Source organism: Mixophyes fleayi, chromosome 2, assembly GCF_038048845.1.
Source record: "Mixophyes fleayi isolate aMixFle1 chromosome 2, aMixFle1.hap1, whole genome shotgun sequence".
Lineage (NCBI taxonomy): Eukaryota > Metazoa > Chordata > Amphibia > Anura > Limnodynastidae > Mixophyes > Mixophyes fleayi.
The window spans coordinates 127,126,394-127,144,050 of NC_134403.1; the positions used below are offsets into that span (position 1 = coordinate 127,126,394).

At 38.1% G+C, this 17,657-nt stretch overlaps 1 protein-coding gene across 3 annotated transcripts in view; it reads left to right on the forward strand.

The window, feature by feature from the left end:
* Window positions 1-17,657, forward strand: part of NALCN (sodium leak channel, non-selective) — a 431,975-nt gene that overhangs the window by 344,200 nt on the left and 70,118 nt on the right. For all 3 annotated transcript variants that reach the window (XM_075199955.1, XM_075199956.1, XM_075199957.1), the window contains 6 exons: window positions 3-72; window positions 4,164-4,255; window positions 4,345-4,467; window positions 12,924-12,980; window positions 16,617-16,737; window positions 16,821-16,952. In XM_075199955.1, coding sequence (XP_075056056.1) covers window positions 3-72; window positions 4,164-4,255; window positions 4,345-4,467; window positions 12,924-12,980; window positions 16,617-16,737; window positions 16,821-16,952 — 595 coding nt within the window. The remainder of the gene's footprint in view (window positions 1-2; window positions 73-4,163; window positions 4,256-4,344; window positions 4,468-12,923; window positions 12,981-16,616; window positions 16,738-16,820; window positions 16,953-17,657) is intronic.

Below are 17,657 nucleotides of genomic sequence, written 5' to 3' on the forward strand. Positions count from 1 at the left end.
AGATCGCTAAGACATGGCTCAAACAGTCAAAGAATCAGTAGAGGAAAGTCTTTGGAAACATTAACACAAGACGTGAGATACCTTAATGCCCTTTTGTTGACTAAAACAATTGATGTGTAGGCTACTAACATTTTTCCAATTGTTTGATTTATATTGTGAATTACTGCACATGTTAGGTGAAGTGTGATGATGAGAAAAATGTTAAAGCAAGAGCTGAGGGCCGAGGTGAATGGGTTAAAAGGTGGGGGGGGGGGGGGGTGCTATAGCTTTAAGAATGTTTGGTTATATATTGTTGAATTTTGTTGAAAAACATACCGTTAAACTTTTATTATAGTTTCTTGGTTTTATTGTAGTGTAGATTAGGATTAGTGCATTTTACTACAGTACATTTGAAACCCTAATTTTAAGAAAAATGCTATATCAAACTTTTACTATTACACAATTACAAATAACAAAGCCCAACTACAACTGTTTATAGAAATTATGCTGGCATGGGGGCTGTTAAACCATTGCAAAAGACCAACATGAAGCTACCAAACACCAGTTTACATGACTACCTTATACTATAAGGGTAGCTGTAATGTCTATAAATAATGCACATGTAAAATATATGGCTGGTAAAACTGAGGGATTAATTGATTTTCATGCAGTATCCAATACTGACATGACTCCTTGCCTATGGCCGTTTTGTAATAATTCTATATGTTTTACATTGGGTGGAAAGAAGTGGCAAATTCAATTACTTCTTCAAGTGTTCCTGCAACTGCTGCCTGACTTCTATAAGTCCCACTTCAAATTAATATATATATATATGTGCAATAAATAGAAGTTCATTCGTTGGTCGTACGTCAACAACATATCATGACACTTGTGCCATAATAATGTCAACAAGAACAAATATTGGTTATATATTCCTCAAAAATCATTATATCTGTATATATATACAATTTGTCCCACTGAACAGTGAAAATGTATTTCTCCAAAGGCCTTTTATTCAAATTTCACCCATTACTTCAATGTAGGGTCCTGAAATAATCATGAAAGTAAAGAGAACAAGTAATACCAATATTGTGAACTAGTTTGGAAGTTTCAGTATATTCAACACATATAAAAAGTGTAGAGTCAAGTAAAGCTCACACTATAGTGTCCTTTGTGACAGGTAGGTTAGCAAAGAATCCATAATGACCCAAGCAAAAGTTCCTTTGTGAGTGCTCTTACATTACAAATAATGTGTGCACTCTTATCAACAGACTTGTGCCTTCTGTGCTTTGTAAGGAATTTAATTACTTTAAACCTTTCAAACAAGGAAAAGGACTGATATAATTATGTGAAATTGTGTCCTTGCTGTAACATGGACACTTTTTTTTTGCCTTAGTAAAAGTCTTTTTCAAGACCACCTTGAAAAAGATTTTTAATAAACTGAAATGCGTTGGGTTTTCCTGTGGAGTTCTATCAGTGACCTATAGGTTGGAGGAAAGGAAGAAGTGGAGCCCATTATCTGGATGTTACATCAAGGACTCAGTTTTTACCACAATGATGTGCTGATATACGTGGTGTTCGGTGAGAGACAGTGTGGAATGCCTTAAAAGTGATCATACTGGTACAAGTTTGGAGGTGCAGTTTTATGTGTTTTTACCTGGTATTAAACACACCTTGATCTATTGGCAGCTTCTGTTCTTTTTTTTCGTATAAAGCACACTCCTTGTGAATTTATTAATGCAAAGGCTCCTGTCAAAGTTATACAGTAAGCTTGTGGTGCACCTCCGCATGAGATTAAGTTCATAATTAATTAATAATTCAGATTAAGTTCAATTTGTTACATACTGTATTACATATTATGACATTTTGTGTAAACACATTCATTTTGTATTATTTGTCTAAATGATTTTATATGTTTGCAATTTTTCAAGTGAGCACATCTATAGTTAACATGTAAGTTACTCAGAGTGGTCACAAGACAAACGTTAACACAGACCTTTGTAATAGAAATATTAACAAAGCACGTATGTTTTAACCCATCTGTTCAGATTAGTCTATCCTTCTTCCATCTAACCCTGCCCTCCTCTAACCCTCTTCACTATCTTTCTACCCTCACCATACTCTACCCCCCCTCCCTTTTCCTCCGCTCCTACTCTCTCATGTTCCTCTCTTCCCTTACTGTCCTTGTCCCCTCACCCTATCTTCCTTCTCTGTGTCTCCTATCAGTCTCTTCCGTCTTCCTTAGATTGTAAGTTCCCTCAAGCAGGGCCCTCTATTCTCATGTCCTCTTCCTTCTGTTTACCTTTGCCCCCTTTTTGTCACTTTCATCCTGTCGCTGTCTCTAATCTTCTCCCTTGCCTTTACATCTCCCTCATTGCCCTGATCCTGTTAGTGAGGGCAAACTAGTGGGCACAGGCTCAGCCTCATTTCTTTTCTCCTCACCTCCTTCCCCACTCTATCTGTGCACTAGTAGTCACTTTTATCTCTTTATCTCGTGCAATCACTCTCTGCTAAGTTTGCAATTTTTAGACCTTTGCACCTTACTTGTATTTTTTGTACTTATTGCACTTTGTTTTTGTACTGCCTGTATGCCGTGTACTGTTACTCTGTACTGTTGTCCCATACTCCATGTACGGCACTGCGGAACCATTGTAGTGCCTCATAAACAAACAATAATAATAATACATGTATAAAACATGCATGTTTATAAAACAATATCCATTCATCCAACGTGTATTTTTTTTTTACTGCTGAGAGTAATGTATGTGGGTAAATATCATTATTTAAAGATGATGGCAGCTACTGAAATGTCTCCATCATTCAGAATGTTTTTAGTATGGTTCTATCACATCGTTTAGCTTAGTTAGCCTAGACTTATTATTCTAGCATTCACAGTTTTGTTGAGCATGATCTAAGCTTGCTAGAGGCTAAGAAATGGACACCCCAGATTATATGATCAAATAATAAAATACTGTTTGCAGGCAGGATAAGCATTAAAACGGGAACACAAAACCTATTCTTACCTAGCATGGATTACATTGAGTAGGATATTTAATTAACTGTTTATATTTGTATTTGTCGTAATACTATATAAAAGAAGATTGTGCCTTCCTTTGTATTTACATATTTACATATCAATGAAAATCGTGGGTTCCTGTAATGCTCTCTAAACTCATGTGAAGAATAGGCAGCATTGATAATTGAACATATTATAACATTTAAGATAAAGTCATAGCTGCAAAAATATGTTTCAAAACAGTTGCTCAAAATCATGAACACTTCATGAAAAGTAAATTTTATATTGATTGAATGTTTCCACCATTTGACTGTGGAATGCTGTAATATATTACATAACATTGTTGTCCTGTAATTCTGTAATCCCATTATCTATCATAATAGTTATAGAAACCTATAGTTGAAGACATTTGCATGTCTACATAAATAAAACAAATATACACACTGCCAAAAAGATGCCTGGCTAGCTGTGGCCACACAAAAATGGGGAGAACCAATAAAACTGCGATAAGGTGTGAAAGGCAGTGTAACAGTCCGGAGACTGAATAGGAGTCCAGTGGAAAGAAGGAAGGCTAGACACAAAAGGATTATATTAAAAAAAACTGGTCAATAGTAGCTGGGTTCAGTATACAGTAAGGTAATAAGGCAAAGGGTTCGTGCAGAGGGATAGTTGAGGACAATCCGAGGTCGGTTCATGAGTAGTAGATAACTGGAGGCAGAATGCAGCAACAGGCACAGGAACTAGATTAGTGGTAGGAGCACAATAATCTGGCAAAAAAGACAGGAACAGACCAGGCTTTTATAAAAAGTCAAGAGGAGGAACTAGAACATGCTGGAACATCAGGAGATCAGTTACACTAAGCTAGAGTACAGAGTAAAGGCAAGGAGCTGACCAGCAGCCAGAATAGCTCAGTCAGCAGAGCAGCAGGCTACAGGAGCAGAAACGCTGGGTTCAAATCCTGAAAGGTAGTTGTCTTAATGGGGGGAAAAAAAATCAGGACTTTGGTAGGGCAATACATGAAATGGGGAGTAAGATGAAGAAATTAGGACTGACAGTAGATGTTTGATGGCCGTTAAATATATTTACCCTCTATTATGTCAAATAATTTGTTTATTAGTTCATAATAAAGTATCATAAGACCTATTCATTTTGCCTCTAATAATTGTAGCACTCCAACACCGTAAGATACAGGAATGCCCAGAGAGAAGACAGTGAAATCAAAATGATCCAGGAAAAGAAAGAACAAGCGGAAATGAAAAGGTATTTGTGGTTTGTGTTCTCTTTTTTCAGATTTAAATGACCACATGAATAACTAACCTTGTCTTATAAATGTACTTTTATTTTATAAGGAAAGTGCAAGAAGAGGAGCTGCGAGAGAACCACCCATACTTTGACAAGCCACTCTTCATCGTTGGTCGTGAGCACAGGTTTAGAAACTTCTGTCGGGTGATTGTTCGAGCACGATTTAATGCGTAAGTATGAAATCCATACACTCATTTTGTTAGGCTTTCATATATTATAGTCTCTCCTGCATGAATATGTTTTATGATGTAAGAGAATTTCATTAAAAGGAAGTATTTACCCAATGTTACATTAAATGTAGTTGCATGTAACGTTACAAAAATTAAGAATTCACATTGAACATGTTAAGTAAACACTAAGCAAGTTTGCCTGATTTTCACAAATAAATTGATTTCCATTGTACTGAAGAAAATAAGTACATAGATCTAAAACAAATACATTTTTAGGACACCCAACGAATGTAGCTATAGTGCTGGATATGGGTGTCACTACCAGGATAACATTTAAAACAACCTTGTCATGGATTTTCAGAAATGGCCGCTAACCGGTATTAGCACAACTGAACAGGGAGGCGCAGAGTCTAATGTACCCCCGGTATTCCTCATGGACCCCGCAAGGGAATTTGGGCTTAGCTGCAAAGGGTATGCAGGTCACGGTTCTCCAAGACAGTCACCGGTGTAGCGACAGTAGTAGACACTCGTAGTAAGGCAGTCCAGGTCAAAGCCAAACATGCGGTGCGGTATGGTACGCAGGGAGGTTCCAGAGAGAAGTCAGGTCAAGCCAAATAGTCAAACCAGCCGGGCAGCAAGGTTCCAAAACGAAGCACAGAAGAATAGTAACAGGAAGGCGAGTCAGAACCGAAGAACACTGGATCAGAAGTTCAGGAAGTGCTGGAGCAGGAGTGAACCAATACTCTGGCACCCAACATGTGTCAGAGGGTGCTCTATAAACCATAAGGTGCATCCTGATTGGGTGATGGAGGTGAGCGGAGATAGCGTCCCGCTGTCTAGCAACGTGATGCAACATAGCAGAGCATGCGCACGCATTGCGTGCAAGGAACAAGGAGCCCGCTGCTAGGCAACGGGACGCGGCTGTCGAGAAGGTGCAGGCGTCCATCTCCTGCACCAAGTGTCAGTGTGCAGACGGCGCCTGACAAACCCATGTTGCATCTCAGCAGTGCCGGGAGGAGTATAGTATGTTGTTATCTGGCAGTTTAATGAGCTCCTGCTGTGTGATCGCCAACACCACAAGACATTTAAACCCCCAGAATGCCATGGGTGCAAGTTGGCATACTAAGGCTCCAAAATTCAGTTCGGTCAGAGGGAATGGGATCTTTGACGTTTTCTTCAGGAAGTGCAGAGCGATGTGCATCGGAGCAGAGTTGGTCACCTAGCACAGCAAGGTAAGTGAGGGGAGGATGTTCCTCCCTGGAAACCTTTAGTGCTCACAAGTTTCCAATTACATCCAGGGTGTAATGGGCAAAATACATACCCACTTTTTACAGTCGAGAACGTAAAAGCATATTTTTTTCAGATCATGTGGTGGTACTATAAGAGTATATAGCTATTAGAGGAGAGGCTATTTCCCTGCTGAAGGAGGCCTGTGAAATTTTTGCATTTTCGTCAGTTATGTGCTGTCTGAATGCCAAATTTGGTGATTCAGGCACAACTAGAAATAAGCAAAATGTCCAATGAAATGTTCCCCTCATTCCCCATTTGGCTGTGAAAAGTTGCATATTTAGTAGGTGGAATTTGCACCCAAGTGTTCCCAGTCCTACTCCAAGCACACCGCACAGCAGGATGACTTGACTATTGTTTTCCCAGCTCTATTCATATACTATAAATTCCATGAAATGTGCATTTACAAATACAGTCTGGATAAGCAAAGTAGAAGTTGAAGATTATATTGCAGGAATACTTTAATATTGCAATGACTCCATTTCAAATGATATAAATTCAGTAATGTGTCTAGCATGTAACTAGTATACTCTTTTAACTCTAGTATTGTTGTCGTTAGAGCAGGAAAGTATTTGGCAGAGAACAGTGTGCAGAATTTTTCCAAGTAATACCTCATATTGTCATGAACATGTATGCTAGGAAAATGAGTAATGAAAGTACAAGCAGAATATCCCGCTCAGGATCTGCATTTCCAGACACAATCTGTGACATTTATTTCTAGGGAGGAATGTACATAAATGGAAGCCCAGAGTTAAATATGCTACTTGTTCTCTAACCTTTTCAGCTATGCAGAGATAATTCAGGAATAATAGCTTTTGGATAATGGTTGATTTATGGTCCTAACCTGACTTTTAAAAGGTCAAGAGGTCCTTACGCAACAGGAAAAAAGATAAAATTATTTTCTTCACTTAATGTTCTTGGTTTTTTTATGGCACATTTTGTTGTTGGGGAATAAAGAGCTTACTACATATTTTGCGAAAATGAAATATAATTTACATGACACTTCTTAGTGTGTCATTGGAGAAGTTGTTTCTAGATCAAAACTTACTATAACGCAAGCATCAACTGTTAAGCAAACCTAATTGACTGATATTCAGTGGTAGAACTACTGTGATTGCAGGGGGTGCGGCAGCTACGGAGTCTGGGGGTTAGGGGAGGCCTGGCAATACGGATGCCCTGCCAGTACCAGCCACTTTCCGAGGCTCTCAGAAGAGCAGATCAGCATCTTCTTCTGAGAGGCACATGCTCTGGCTGCGCATGCTCAGAAAAGGCTTAATCTCTGTTCTCAGAGCGGGGGTCCCAGAAGGTTACAGCTACAGTGCTGGGCCCCTACCCAAACATTGCTATGGGACCAGGTGATGCAGACTTCCTCCCCACGTGGTATTTACAATATTTAAAGTATATTATATTTAAATATATACCAAAGGAGATTTACTATTAGTTCTTATAGTGACTAACAGCTAGACATTCTTACATAACCTTCTCTGTTTTTATCAGTTCCCTTGTTCTCATGTATCTTAACGTATCTAGTTGTCTCCTTTGGGGTTTGAATCATGGTGTCACAGTTCCTCTGCAGCTGGTTCTGTGATACCTCATAGCCTTCACACATGCCCCTCATATGACAATCAGGGTAATTGGCTTCCAACTCATGCTTCTTTGCTGTGCAAAGGTACATAAACAGTTTTTTGTTGGGTTCTAATGCCGGACCTCAGCTTGTCTTTGTGACTGCCGTCTGCCCTCCTGCCCCTCAGCTCCTTTACTGGATTGCCTTTTTTGTGTGATTTGCTACCTCACTCTCTAATAATCAGCACCCCTTCCTAGTGGGACTTCTTTGGGTCTGTGATCTATTGGTCACCTTGCATTGGCGTCCAAGTCATCTTGTGGGGTGTTGTCTGGTAGTACCACAAGGAGCCCATTAGACTCCGTGCCCCAAAGTAGCCCGTACCAACCACTAGAGACCCAGAGTATTCACTTTTCCACAATCACCATTACAACCATGCTGTCTGATTTATAGAAAGGAGTAGTAAATTTATTTTTTTACGCTGCAAACGCTGACTTAGGAGGGACATCTACAATAGAAATAGGAAACATTGCTAGGTGTGAACATCACAGCCTAATTATCTGCTGAAAATATGTTCTGTGCATTAAAAGAGAAAATAACTGTCTTACCTGGTTCTACAAATATGACAAACCTCTACCAGGGGTCAGGCATTCACACTGTATTATGGGACCTAAGCAGCATAGTGATATAAGAAGTGTTTTGTTTTAATAACTTCTTTGTTTTCTTGCATCTTTCATTGAACTCCTCTATCATGCCTTTCATTTCCTGAGGCTGTTATCACTCTTAATAATATTTTCTTTGTGTAGGGTTGTGGCATTCTTTCGCTCTTTTTTTCTCTCTAGGTATCTCTAGGTAGCAGCATAAAATGTTATGACTGGCAGATAAGAACACTTTCACCCATCTCATCAGCCTGCTTTAAAATCATACACGTTGTCTTATTTTCTTATTTTATATCCACAATTAAATATCTGGTTGTTTTAGTTTAGTCCTATATTCTCATATCACAGTACTCTCCTGTTCTTCTTTCCATTAAATGTTCTGGAAACTACTGTTCCTTACAAGAATGATGTACTTTGAAAATAGAAATGAATGAGTTTTGTTTATTAGTCCAATATGATAGGCATATCTGTCAGATTTAAAATGAATCTCCACAATTTTTCTAATTTTAAATTCACATTTCCAAATGCACATGCAGATACTTGACTACATTCATCTGCTTTATTGATGAAAAACAGGAGTTTAACAGACCACTAGATTTAAAATATAATTTAGTTGATATAAAAGAGCAACAAATACAATTGACAAATATATGTTTACCCATCAGATCTCCCCACATGCTCCTTAAATGCCCAATGTGGAAATGGACTTATTTTTCAAACCTACACAGTACAATTTTTCTTATGCTATACATTGGATACAATTTCCACTATCTGTTCTTATTCTATGGGCTTTATAAGTTAATGTTTATTGAAATAGAGTAGAAAAAGGCAAAAACATAAAACTATAACTAAAGCTAGGTACACACTACAGAAAATTTCCCCCGATACAATATCATCTTCGTCTGTAATAACCATTTGCTGAAAAGACCGTGACTTTGTAAACTCTATGGAGATCTGCCTACACTGCTGGTTGTGAGTGCCTACAAACTGCAGAATTTGCCCGACATTGTTCCATCATTTTAAAGAGATTTTTAGTCCTGTTATAAAATCAAATGAAATGATATCAATTGCTTGGTACAATAAAACATGAATATGAGAGCATACACACTAATGCATACCTAATAGTCGTTTATCGTGTGTTTGGCACGATAATTGGTTGAAAAACCTGTAGTGTGTACCCAGCTTTAGTTCATTATAAATCCAACCTGGTGGTTAGTATATAAAGAAGACCTTAAACACCAATCTGGAAGCTAATGTATAAAGCAATCATTCGCTATTATAACAAGTGTTTTAAGCTGCATTCCAATATTCTATCTAGTGTATAAAACAGATCTCCAATCATCATCATAATTATTTAACTGTAAAGTGCACAAAACTCTGCAGCCTCGCACTGTCAGAAAGACAAATCATACAAAATACAAACCATACATAAAAACAGTTGAAATACAGAGGAAAGGCATCCTATCAAGTTTTAATTTCTGTTAGTGAATTTGCTACCACCTCATGTTGTAAGAAATGACACGGCTTAACCACGTTTACATTAAAGAACCCCTTGCTCATGGTGAAACTGTTTTTCTTCTATTCACAATTGATGACCTCCTGTCCTTTTAATGGGCCTTGATATCAAAAGTTTGTTAGCCACATCTGTGTATTGACATTGGATATATTTATACACCTCACAGCTGTTTATCATTTGCGTCGGGTAGCTAGTAGTGTCCGTATCACCTGCATAAGGTTTTTTTTTTTCAAGCATGTTACAAAGGTAATGGCAGTCATGGCAGGGCTCCTACATCAGAAAGAGGTGACTGTACTGTCGAAACCTCGATGATTTCCTGATCAAAGCTTTTTTGGCTCCTCTTCTTCTGTCCCATTTGCGCTTGGCAGCAGACATGCTGCAGTAGCATGGTTGGGTCATAAATTTCAAGAAGTTCAGCCTGGTCCCGACCCAACGTATGGTTTTCCTGGGTCTCTTGTTTAACACCACGGGGTAACTGTATCAAGCTGAGAGTTTTCCGGCGGGTTTGAAAATTGGAGATGTTGCCTATAGCAACCAATCAGATTCTAGCTATCATTTTGTAGAATGTACTAAATAAATGATAGCTAGAATCTGATTGGCTTTCCAAACCCGCCGGAAATCTCTCAGCTTGATACATTTACCCCCAGGTGTCAGAGGGTGTTTTCTCCCCAGGACAAAATTCTGGCAGTTCAAAAGAAGGTGAATACTTTATTATCCCTCAAGCATGCTTCCAATCTTCAGTGCATGAAACTTATGGGGTGATGTCTTGTTTCAAAGCGGTTCAGTTTGCTCGCTTCCATATATATAGATATATCAACCATCAAGGGGGGGACCAGAAGTTCCCCGGCCATGAAGGAGACAACCAGGATCATGCGCTCAGCAGAACATCATTTTTCGACCATATAAGTTATCTTTATCCCAGTGGTAGACAGTTGGGAAGCCAACTACTTAAGTCGCTATGTCATTCATCCCGCTTGAATGGTCCACCCACCCTGAGGTGTTCGCCCAGATTGTAGTTAGGTGGAGTCAGGCAGAGGTCAACATGATGGCCTCTCGGGTGAATCACACATAGGTCCGGAATTGATTCAGGACCAAGGATCTGCAGGCATTCCTAGAGGATGCCTTGACAGCTCCCTGGAATAACCAGGTGATATATATATCTTTCCTCCGATACCTGTGTCACCTTGTGTACTCAAGAAGGCCAAGGGGGAGCGGTTGCAGGCAATTCTGCTGGCACCAGACTGGCTGAGAAGATCCTGGTATTTCAATCTTCTGGGCAGGGTGTCAGAATAATCACCGGGTTTGGAAATCCTAAATAGGCTGGTGTGAAAGGCGAACTGCACTCACCTCTTCATTCCATCTGGCTCGATGCTTGTCTTTCCTTCAGGATGGACTGGACTAGGGCCTACATTTGGCTTCTCTTGAAGTTCAGGTCTCGGCCTTGTCTGTCTCTTTCCAAACATGACTGGCTGAGTTGCCAGAGGTCCACACCATTATTCAGCGGACCCTTCACGTCCAACCACATTTTGTTCCGCTGGTGGTACCATGGGATCTGAATTTGTTTTTTCAGCATTGCTAAAGCCACCATTTGAACCTTTTAGATTCTATTCCTTTAAAAATTCTGACCTGGAAGGTCTCCTTTTTACTCACCATATTATCTGCAAGGTGGGTCTCGTTTTTGAAGGCCCTGTCCTGCAGATTGCCCTGTCTTCTCTTTCATAAGGACAGGGTATTTCTTACGCACCATGGTCCCTTTCCAACCCAAAGTGGTGTCCAACTTTCACATTAACCAGGACATTGTTATACCTGCGATGCCCTAGGTCTAGCAGTCTGGTTCTTGGGATTTGTTTCTTCTGTTGGATGTGGTTAGTGCATTGTGGATCTATATATATATATATATATATATATATATATATATATATATATATATATATATATATATATATATATATATGAATCTTTTTGAAACATCCAAACATATAACATCAATTGGACTTTCAGGATCCAGTTTGAAAATTGCCATAGAAACTAAACATAGTAGTGACTCAGGTGTATGAAATCACACTGACACTGTTATTGAAATTAATTAATACAAAATATATTTAAGAATTGCATCCATGAGAATGTTTTTAATTAATTTACCCATAACTAAAATCGGACTCATAGGTCTATAATTTCCTGGTTCTGATTGTGTTCCCTTAATAAAGATTGAATTGTGTTTGGTGAATTGTGTTTGGTGCAGTAATTAATTACTACCAGGAGCCACATGGAACAGGCCCTGAGTTGTGTTTTGCCAGGTGCAGAACGAATCAAACAATTTATTTGCTTGAGAAACTCACAGGGGCAATATTCAATATTCGATTATTCAATTGTTTGATTTTCCCGCAGCGTTAAAAGAATTACCGTTATTACGGTAATAGTGCGCGTAAATACCGTTATTACGGTAATACTAAGCCGGATTTCAGCTCGCAACTCCCTGAACTGCGAGCTGAAATCCAGCGTTAAAGGTACCATAATAACGGTAATTATGTGCACTATTTATGTAAAGATGGTAATAGTGCGCATGCTGCATTACTTTTCCGCATAACGCCAACAATTGAATATGCCCCACTGTGTTAAGTTGTTATTAAATTGTTACAAGATTTATTGCAATAATGTCTTCTTACAGAGTGACATGTATAGTGTCTGACATAGAGATATGCACACCATGGCATTTGTATATAATTAATTAGAGGCATGCATAAATGATATCATATTATGATACAATTTAGTATACAATTACATAATAGTTAAAAGTAGTAGATGGTAGTCTTGCTTTTATTTTAGTGTTGAAGAAACTAAAGAAAAAGGAGTGAAATCAATAAGATATGTCTCTATGTAGATCGTTCTGTGTGAGAATAATGTTTCACATGAATATATTTGGAAAAAAAACATAATTAAAAATGTCTGTTTCAATCACAATACAAAACATAGACATGTAAAAAAAAAGCCTTGAGATACCTATATGGTTAAAATATATATGTCTACGATTAACTCTTATTTTGCCTCATCAGTTGAAATAAAAAATGTGCGCGTTGTCATCGGAACATAATCGCACTGGTAAAATTGCAGCAGTTTAATCACCCCATAGGAGTGCTTGCTATCTTCTTTAAGTTCAATCTGTAAAGTACTATCTCCTTATAGACATAGTCTAGAAGATTATACAATTTTTCTGTGATATACAGCAGAGTTCTGGCTTCAGTCCTGACCTTGTCTCCCTCGGAATTAGCCAAAGAAAACATCATAACTCTGAAAATATTGTGCATTGAGTCTCACAACCCTTTAAGTATCCCAGAAAAAATGTTCAATAACTTATCCATAAAGGTTATTTTAAATTGACTGTTGTGGAAAAGAATACATTGACTTATTTTGTTACATTTAATGTTTTATACAGCTCAAAAACCGATCCTATTACTGGAGCAGTGAAAAATACCAAATACCATCAACTATAGTAAGTACATATATCTGTATATAATATATATATATCTATATATGTAGATGTGTTTGTTATGCCTTTGCGCTGTTACTCTAAGAAATATGTGTTGAATAGTAGCAAAATGTTATTTATGGTCTGCAAGCTTTACTTTATAATAATTGCATCAAAGAAGCATTTCTCAAGGCTAGTTCCACTGGCGGTTATAAAAAGCCCTGATATTCTCCAAACGATTAGGCATCTAACAGACTAGGAAGAGAAAGGTGTGTGGGTTAAAAAGTAGTTTAAGTCACATGCCTCTATGTATAAATAAGACAAGGATACCTAAATGGTTCCCTGGGATTGGGGAATTATTGTATAAGTATTAAGGTTCCCGTATTTTGTGAAAACGTTTGATCCTATTGTTATGCAAGCTTGTCATGTACTCTATTGAGGAAGCGTCCCCTATTTGCAAAATAACAGAGGGTTACGCAGCAGCATAACAAGAGGATCAGGCGTTAGATTAAAATTAGGGACATGGGGGCATTTCCACAAACATCCAGGTACCATCTCACATAGATATTGAAAGCATTTTCATTTATGGCTGTATTTATACATGACTTGGCAATTCAATTTAATGAGCAACCAACCCTCTTTTTCCAGGACAGTTGGCTGTTTTGCTCTCTCCTATTTGTTTTTGCAATTTTCATTACTTGGTGCTGCTAATGACTTAAGCTCAGTAGCTACTTGTCTAGATCCTGGAATTTTGGGGCCCTGTATGGAGAAAGGATAGGTACATGAAATATGGAAATCCTAGCAATGAGTAAGCGCTCTAGGCATTCCTCCCCTTAACCAGCCCTGACATTAAATTAAAAACCCCTATGTTTAATAATTAGGCATTTCTCCCTGCAATCAACTTTACAAAAAGTATCTTAAAAGCATATTTTCACTAAGCTCAGGTGAGCATAATACCTATTCACTAATTTAGTAGATTCACTAAATCTACCACTATGTTATAGACAAGTGTCATGTAGCATATTTAATACTTCCACCACAGTCTTTCCTCTATATTTTGTAACTTGCGTCATAACGCTTTGACAACTTTCATCTCATTTTAATAATGTTGATTATTCCCTTTTTTTTTTAGTCTCTTCAAACCAACACTATAAATCTTCCTTTTTATCCAGTCTTAATAAAAAAAATCCTATAATGGTCTTTTATACAAGTTTCTGCATCTGTAATCTGTCAGAATTTCATAAATAGAACAGATTTTGTTGCTGTAAGATGTGGTACTTTGTAGAACACTTCTCTCCTTATGTGGGCTTAATCCATGTAATGGACTGAAATTGTCTGTTTTCTTTCTGTGTCAGAGAAATTCGTATCAGACGAGAGCATTTGATGTCACTTGGGAAATATAATTAATGGCTTACACCATAATGTGAAGAATCCTGGCAGGTCTATACTGTGTATTGCAAAGATAAGAGCAAAGAAACCACATGACAATGAGTTGTTCACAGGCTACAAAGTTGTACACAATTCTTTCACATTTTAATCAGAACAGCATCTAATTACAGAAAACATATTTATTATTGTGTTAATTTAATTTTCTGAATATTGTTTGTTTCACTGCTTATTCCATATATTTATTTTATTATTTTTAATTGAAAGGAGGCAAAGCTCCATAGGCGTTATTATTATTATTATTATTATTATTATTATTATTATTATTATTATTGTTATTATGCAGTATTTATAACACACAAACATTTTACATATCACTGTACAATTTTAGTTGGTACATAGAAAATATGTGAAGAAAAAACTGTTTGTGAGAGTTTAGTTGTCAAGTAGTACTAGAGGTCGAGTAGACATAGGGCACTGTTTGTTGAAATTATTGGTCTGAGCAGACGGCCTGAGAGAAGTCTACTCAAGGAAAAATTAATGAAACATTGGCAGGGGAGGGGAACAATCAAACAGTTTGCAGTACTAATTAATGGTAAAACAAGGCTCTCACAATAACATTTACAAGTGTGTATGAAATCTCCTGTTGACAACTCAGATACACACTGCTGTTGACAATGGTTGTAAGTAACTGACCTTCCTTAGCAATATCTGTAAACATGGAAACAATCAGTGCATTCGGTTTCCATGGTTACAGAAAGTTGTAGGGTAGCATAATCATTGTAACTGCGTCCCGACCTAAAGACTTAAATCAGCAACTCAGATTAAAAACAGCACGTACAAATGGCACCAAATCAGGGCACCCTCCATGTAGCTCTGTAAAAGGCTGTCGGTGACAGGCTCCCGTTCCAGTGCTGTACCTGGGAATACATTTAAATTGGTTTTCGGGCAGTCAATTGCTGTTATATAGTGTTCAACATGTAACCCAACTATGTAACCCAAAATGGAAATGGGAATTCCACAATGGAGACACCTTGTGGCATTATTGTAAAATCACCACGTTTGTGTTTTGGGGGAGGGCAGCTTTGTCAGTGCAGGGGAGAGATAATCCCGCTCTCCCCTACAGCTCTGCATTAATAGATTACTTATTTTAGTTATCTATTGCTGACTGACCTATCATATAAGCTATGTCTTGCTCTATAAATACAGGGGAGTACGGATCAGGTTCTGCTCTTGATAATTTAAAAAAAAAAATAAAGAAAAGGCTTTAAAAAGTGTCCCTATCTTCCTCCTAAGTCCCTTACCATGGATATGTTAAGTTACAAGTGTTCAGCTGAGTACACAAGCAGCTGCACAGGAAGGACAACTCACCATCACATAAACTACAGTGGTTAACATTGCTGCAACATGTCATGAGTTCTCTTCCATCCAGGGCACTATCTTTGTGGCATTTGTATGTTCTCCCTGTGTTTGTGTTGGTTTCTTCCAGGTGCTACTCTTTCCTTCCACAATCCAAAAACATACCAACAGGTTAATGCTAGTGTGCCAGAGTGCGTGTTTGTGTGGCAGACAATTTAAAAATAACATAAGTACTAAAGTGACAAAACAAAATTATTTAAATACAAATAGCAAATGTAAATAATTACAACCCACAAAATGACATAATTATGAAAGGAAATCACTAGGAGATAAAACCCTGCTCAAAAGAGCTTACATTCTAGAGGGGATGGATGGACACAGAGAGGTTGAAACATAGTGGGGGAGCAGAGGTGGGGGATGCGGAGGCTGAAGACTTGGGAAGAGGGCTGGTTGGCTTGATTAAAAAGATTAATTTGAAGAGCATATATAAAGGCTTGGAGAAAGGTGGATCGTCTAATTTGGTGTTTGAGTGTGTTGAAGAGGTTGGGAGCAGTGCAGGAGAAACCCTGAAGACAGGAGTGGGAAGAGGCAGTCAGTGCGGAGGTGAGGCATCGGTCATTGGAGTACATATACAAATGAGGTTGGACATGTATGTGCTTTCCATGTGTTGTACTTTTACAAATACAAGAAATTGGAGTGGTAGCATGTGTTAACAATGAGAAATAGGGCATGCTGTATTCTAACATATTAAATGCAGTGTTAAAATTTTAGAAAACAATGGACCTGTATTTGTCATATTGTTAATGCATTATTTATGCTTATAAGTATATTTGTGAAAAGCAAGAAAAAAAAGTGGAGAGGTGTGAATGGAAGGTCACTTGGGATGTGTGCTAATCAGTGTCTGCTTTTTGGCAGTGACCTCCTGGGACTGGTGACTTACCTCGACTGGGTTATGATCGTGGTCACCATATGTTCGTGTATATCTATGATGTTTGAATCTCCCTTCAGAAGGGTAATGCATACACCAACTTTGCAGGTAAATGTTTTCACAAATCTCCTTCATCTGAATTAATTTATTTGTTTCTCATTTTACTAATTCCCAACATTCTTGTATTTTAGATTGCAGAGTATGTCTTTGTGATTTTCATGAGCATTGAACTAAACCTGAAGATTATGGCAGATGGCTTGTTTTTCACACCCACAGCTGTTATAAGGGATTTTGGAGGGGTGATGGACATATTCATATATCTTGTAAGTGAATAAATTTCTATCCCATGTACATATTTAATAGCAGTCTATAGATGAACTATTGTGTTAGAACAAATAACAAGATTTTTGTACTTGCCGTAAAATCTCTTTCTCTAAACACAGTTGGGGGACACTGCTAACCATGGGGCATAGATAGCTCTGTAAGAGTAAGGCACTAAAAGTCTTGTCTAGTCTGCTCCCCTCCTCTCTTTGCCGCCTCTGGTTGGAAATATCAGGTTTTTTTAATTAACTAAGCCACATGAGTGGGCGAAAAACAACCAACAGAACATTCAACAGAACCATCAGAACCAAAAAAGGGTGGGAGCACAGTGTCCGCCAATTGTATTTAGAAAAAATTATTTTACGGTGAGTGCACAAATCTTGTTTTCTCTAGTACATACAGTTGAGGGATACTGCTAACCATGTGAACATTCCAAAGCTGCTCCTATGAGTGGGAATGCTCATATTGAGCGGCAAGTAAAACTTTACGGTCAAAACTGGCGTCTTTGTAAGCAAAGACGTGTAATCGGTAGAATCTGGTGAACGTGTGGATGGAAGACCAGGTAGCTGCCTTACACAACTGCTCAACTGTGGCCCCATGCTACACCGCCCAAGAACCGATCTGATGAAATGAGTAGCAAGACCTTCAGGAACTAGAGATCTCTCCGAGATATAGGCCTGATGTATAGTAGCAGTAATCCATCTGGC